Here is a 4198-nt window from a genome sequence, read left to right as displayed (position 1 = left end):
TAAGTCTTTCAAGGAGAAGCTTACATTTTCGCATCAAGACATTTACACATGTCAAATGCCAACTCTATCTTCAAAATCCAACTGTTTCTTAAAATAGCCTCATCAATCTAAATCCACTCAAAAAGTCCAAAATTTACATAAACATCAACCACAAATCTAACCAAAATCAAATAACCAAAACATCCTATAAATACACGTATCGTAAACATAATTCTTTAGGTGCTATAAAATTTACCCCCAAATTTTTATTAAATATACCTAAGGAATATCATAAAGGAATCCTAGAAAAAGCATCATGGAAACATGTGAAACATGTATTCTTGGCTTTTATCGTTTTAAGATTCTAACACCATTCACTAAAAATTAAAACTTTGTTGCTATTTAATAAAAGTTGTATCAATCAACCTACAACATTCATATAAACTTAAAAGCTTGGTACTGTTTAATAAAACTTGTCTCAATCAACCTGCAACGTCAAATCCATTCTAGTCCACATCATATATATAAAAAAGTTGAGTCATTGATGAAACCGGTTAATTCTTGAAAAACCTATAAAATTCACAGTAACTATAAGAAACAAAAACGAGGGTGTTTAAACCTCTTAAACGTTTTAAGTGACTTAGGTGGAGGCGTGGAGCTATGGTAGTTAATTGTTATTTAATGACATTGTCCCTTATTTAAATCCAAATGCTAGATTATTTATTTACACCGGGTGCTATGTAATGTATATCGTAATGACTTGGTTATGACTTATGAGTATTGATATCATATTTTTCCTCTAAAGACAACATCCATCCAAAACTAGAGAAGATGTGCATCTTTTAGTACCAAACTAGAATGTTTGCATAGACGGAGACAATCCAAGAGCATAATGATTTCAAACTAGCCACCATCACAATTTAAAGGTTGAATACATGTCCTAACAAATTTAGTAAAGTATCAAACAGGCATTCATAGTAGCAAAATGTCCACCCCAAAGAATTGATTCTTTCTTTCCGTTTCTAGCTAAGTATGATTCCAAAACCAAAAAACTAATATTTAAGATATTCTTGTATTGCTCTTGCTCAAGAAACTAACATATAGAAACCCATTTAGTTAATGAAAGGAGTACAAGCCTCTTTTAGTTCAAGTCACAAAAAAAAAAAAAAAAAAAAAAAAAAAAAAAAAAAAAAAAAAAAAAACTAAACAAACACCAAAAGATTTTAATTACTACAAAAATCTATTCTTTCCCCCCTATTTGTTTTCCTCTTCTAACACAATATATAAAAATTAAAATTCTCTTCTAACATATTACTAATTAATTAAACCATATCACCATATGTGTTCATAGTACTACATGAGGGGACTATTTATGAGTCCATGCCAAGCAGTTGAACCAAGTCCATTCCATCCCGCTATCTGTGATCTCCCTGACTCAACTTCATGAACCACATTCACCCCTTGATCTCCACCACCCATCTGCCATGGAAATCCCCATAATACCCCTCCTGATCCTCTATTCTCCCCTAACTCATGGCATGTTTCTTGTTTCATTGCAGACATTGTCACTGCTGTTGTCGCTACTCCAGTACTGTTGTTGATCAGATGTTGTTGGTTTTGGAACATCGGGTTCATGATTTCTTGATCATGATCACTACTAGCATTGCTCATCCCCATCAAGATTCCACCATTTTCAACGCTACCCATGTCTCCATTTCCGACATTACCCCCACTATACAACACGTTATGATACCCATTAGGGGCATTCCCAAGAAACCCACCTCTTATCGCATCAAGAAACCCTAAGTGATCGCCATGACTGGTAGGGGTATGTCCGGAAGAATTAGGGTTATTGCTTCCCAAGAGATGTTCGTTTTGATCAAAATGATCTAAACGATCAAAACCCAAGTGCCCATTTGCTTGATTCTGAAGCCTAGCAAAAGCTAGGGAAAGATCAGTACATGTAGAGTCATAGGGCAAGTGAGTTAACCCTGAAAGCAAAGGGTTACTGGAATGATGATGTTGATTGAGGAGATGATCATGGGCTCCTCTGATCTTTGAGAGTGCAGATGATGATGTTGAAGTAGAGGAAGTAGCTGAAGATGAAGTGGATGATGATCTTTTGTTCTTCCTGCACCCTCCACCTACAGGAACATTCCTCAAGGTCCCACCTTTTGTCCAGTACCTTCTACAGGACTTACAAAAGTACCTTGGTTGAGTAAGACTGTAGTTATTGTAGTAGCAGAATTTTGTGTTAATGGAGTCACATCTTGGACACTTTAAAGCTTGTTCAGCTGGTCTTGGTTTTTTGTCTTGTTGTGCTTTTGTGCATACCAACATGCTCTCTAGTGTTTGTGAAGACAATTCCTGTAAGATTAAAGTATTGTATAAGACACTGACATAGATCTTATTCTGGGGTAAATCTATTATTAAATATGGTAATTCATATGTACATGAGTGTAATAAGTGCAAGAATCACTTTCTTTTAATGTAAAATCTCCTGAAATAATGGAAGCCACTGCATCATAATTATCACTCAGATTCAAACACGATATTTGATAAGAAGATGAATAAAGGTGTTCCAGTTTTGTAATGAGGTTTGATCTGAGCTTCTTCCAAATAGGAAATGGAATGGATGAAATTGTTTAAGAAATTCCAAATCAATTCAAAAACAAAAACAACTACAAAAAAACCTAACTTTATGTTTTCCGAATTCAATTGAAGAAACAAAGATCATTATACTCGAACAATTCGAGATAATGATATCTACTTTGAAATTAAAAGTCGTCAAAAGTTGATCGTTCAGCCACTCCAAAAGGACAAACAAATTCACATTTAACTCATGAAACACTTGCTTTTTTTTTTTTTTTTTTTTTCTTTTTCTAGTTTTGTCAGAAACCAAAACAAGTGTCAGTAAGTTACTAATATTTACCTGTTGGTGATGATGATGAAGATGATGATGATGATTTACACCTGAAGCATCCATTTCCACTTCCATGCACTTCAAGCTTAAATTCTTGTTTTGTTGTGTTTGGGAGAGAAGATTGAAGGTGTTAACACTTATACAGATTTCAAGATATGAATATCGTGGAGAGAAAGAATGAGAGAGAGAAGGGGAGGAAGGTAGTCATGCAAGGTTACAAACAGCCTCCCACATAATACATATATATACACCCAACCTATACATACATCAAAGTGTATGTACGTATATGTATAGAGAGAGAGAGAGAGAGAGAGAGAGAGAGAGAGAGAGAGAGATGTACTAATAATGAGAATGGTGTACGGGGAATCGATCGATGTGTGTCTGTGGTAACCCTTGCACGCAGAGAAAGCAAGTTTTTAGAGAGAGAGAGTGGAAAAAATGGGGCAAGAGATTGAGGATGATAGTGGAGGGATTGTGGGACCATATGGCGTAGGATTTGCAACTACGCATGGACCCACATGTTTTATCGGTATACGCCACTTCCTTCCGCCACGTCGCCTATATTGTCTTGTACTGCTTCTATATCTATACCCATAGCCAATTTTCTATAATTACAAATTGTCGTATTATGTTTATACAATATAAAAATGGGTTGTATCTTCGAGATTTGAACACAAGAATTGAACAAATAAGAGTTTTCACATCCTAAAAAAAGAATGTTTTTCGTATGAAAATCGGAAAGATTATTATTAAATCATGTTGATTACAAAATTAAATATTTTTCAGTAGGTTTCTTAAGTCAATGAGTCTTCAAAATAAAAAAATAAAAAAAAAAAAAAAAATTGGGGGAACGTCGTATTCAAAAGTTTATGTCAATTGTGTTATTTAATTGTGTATGTATTTAGCCTAATCCAATACTATATAGGCCTAATATATTTATCGGATCATAGCTTATAATGCTTCATTGCTTTGTATATATTATGTTCATTATCCCTTTGTGGAAATTCACTAAAAAAAATATCATTTGGTACGATATAAAATACAAATTGATTTCTTCTATCTTTTCATAAAAACTCTTGTTTTCTTTTCTCTTCTTGACGATGTCGCATTCTTTCTCCTATATAGTCTCTCTGCTCTCTTCTCTTAGTTGTCATCTCCCTCTCATGACCCTACAAAGCCGGTGATAATGGTGTTCGTCCACCACACAAAGCTTGTCATAAAAAATATTAATGCGTATACCATTTTGCTAACGACTTAATGATCATACGTGTAAGGTACTTTTTACTTCCCATTGCA

The 4198-nt window shown here is 34.3% G+C and overlaps 1 protein-coding gene across 1 annotated transcript; it reads right to left on the bottom strand.

The window, feature by feature from the left end:
• Nucleotides 1-1188: 1188 nt before the first annotated feature.
• LOC111897480 (dof zinc finger protein DOF2.1) lies at nucleotides 1189-3297 on the bottom strand. The gene is made up of 2 exons (XM_023893437.3): nucleotides 2912-3297; nucleotides 1189-2346 (listed from the first exon to the last, which is right to left on the bottom strand). Exons 1-2 carry the CDS (start codon nucleotides 2975-2977, stop codon nucleotides 1333-1335), a joined length of 1080 nt encoding a protein of 359 aa, XP_023749205.1. The 5' UTR covers nucleotides 2978-3297; the 3' UTR covers nucleotides 1189-1332.
• Nucleotides 3298-4198: the final 901 nt, after the last annotated feature.

This window comes from Lactuca sativa, chromosome 2, assembly GCF_002870075.4.
Source record: "Lactuca sativa cultivar Salinas chromosome 2, Lsat_Salinas_v11, whole genome shotgun sequence".
Taxonomy (NCBI): domain Eukaryota; kingdom Viridiplantae; phylum Streptophyta; class Magnoliopsida; order Asterales; family Asteraceae; genus Lactuca; species Lactuca sativa.
The sequence above is the reverse complement of the archived record's forward strand: the minus strand, read 5'-3'. Positions and strand labels throughout refer to the sequence as shown.

Coding starts and splice junctions, on each gene's coding strand:
- LOC111897480 (XM_023893437.3), bottom strand. CDS start 2,977: ATGGAAGTGGAAATGGATGCTTCAGGTGTAAATCATCATCATCATCTT. Junction 2,347..2,911: donor TTCATCATCATCACCAACAG/GTAAATATTAGT, acceptor TTAATCTTACAG/GAATTGTCTTCACAAACACT.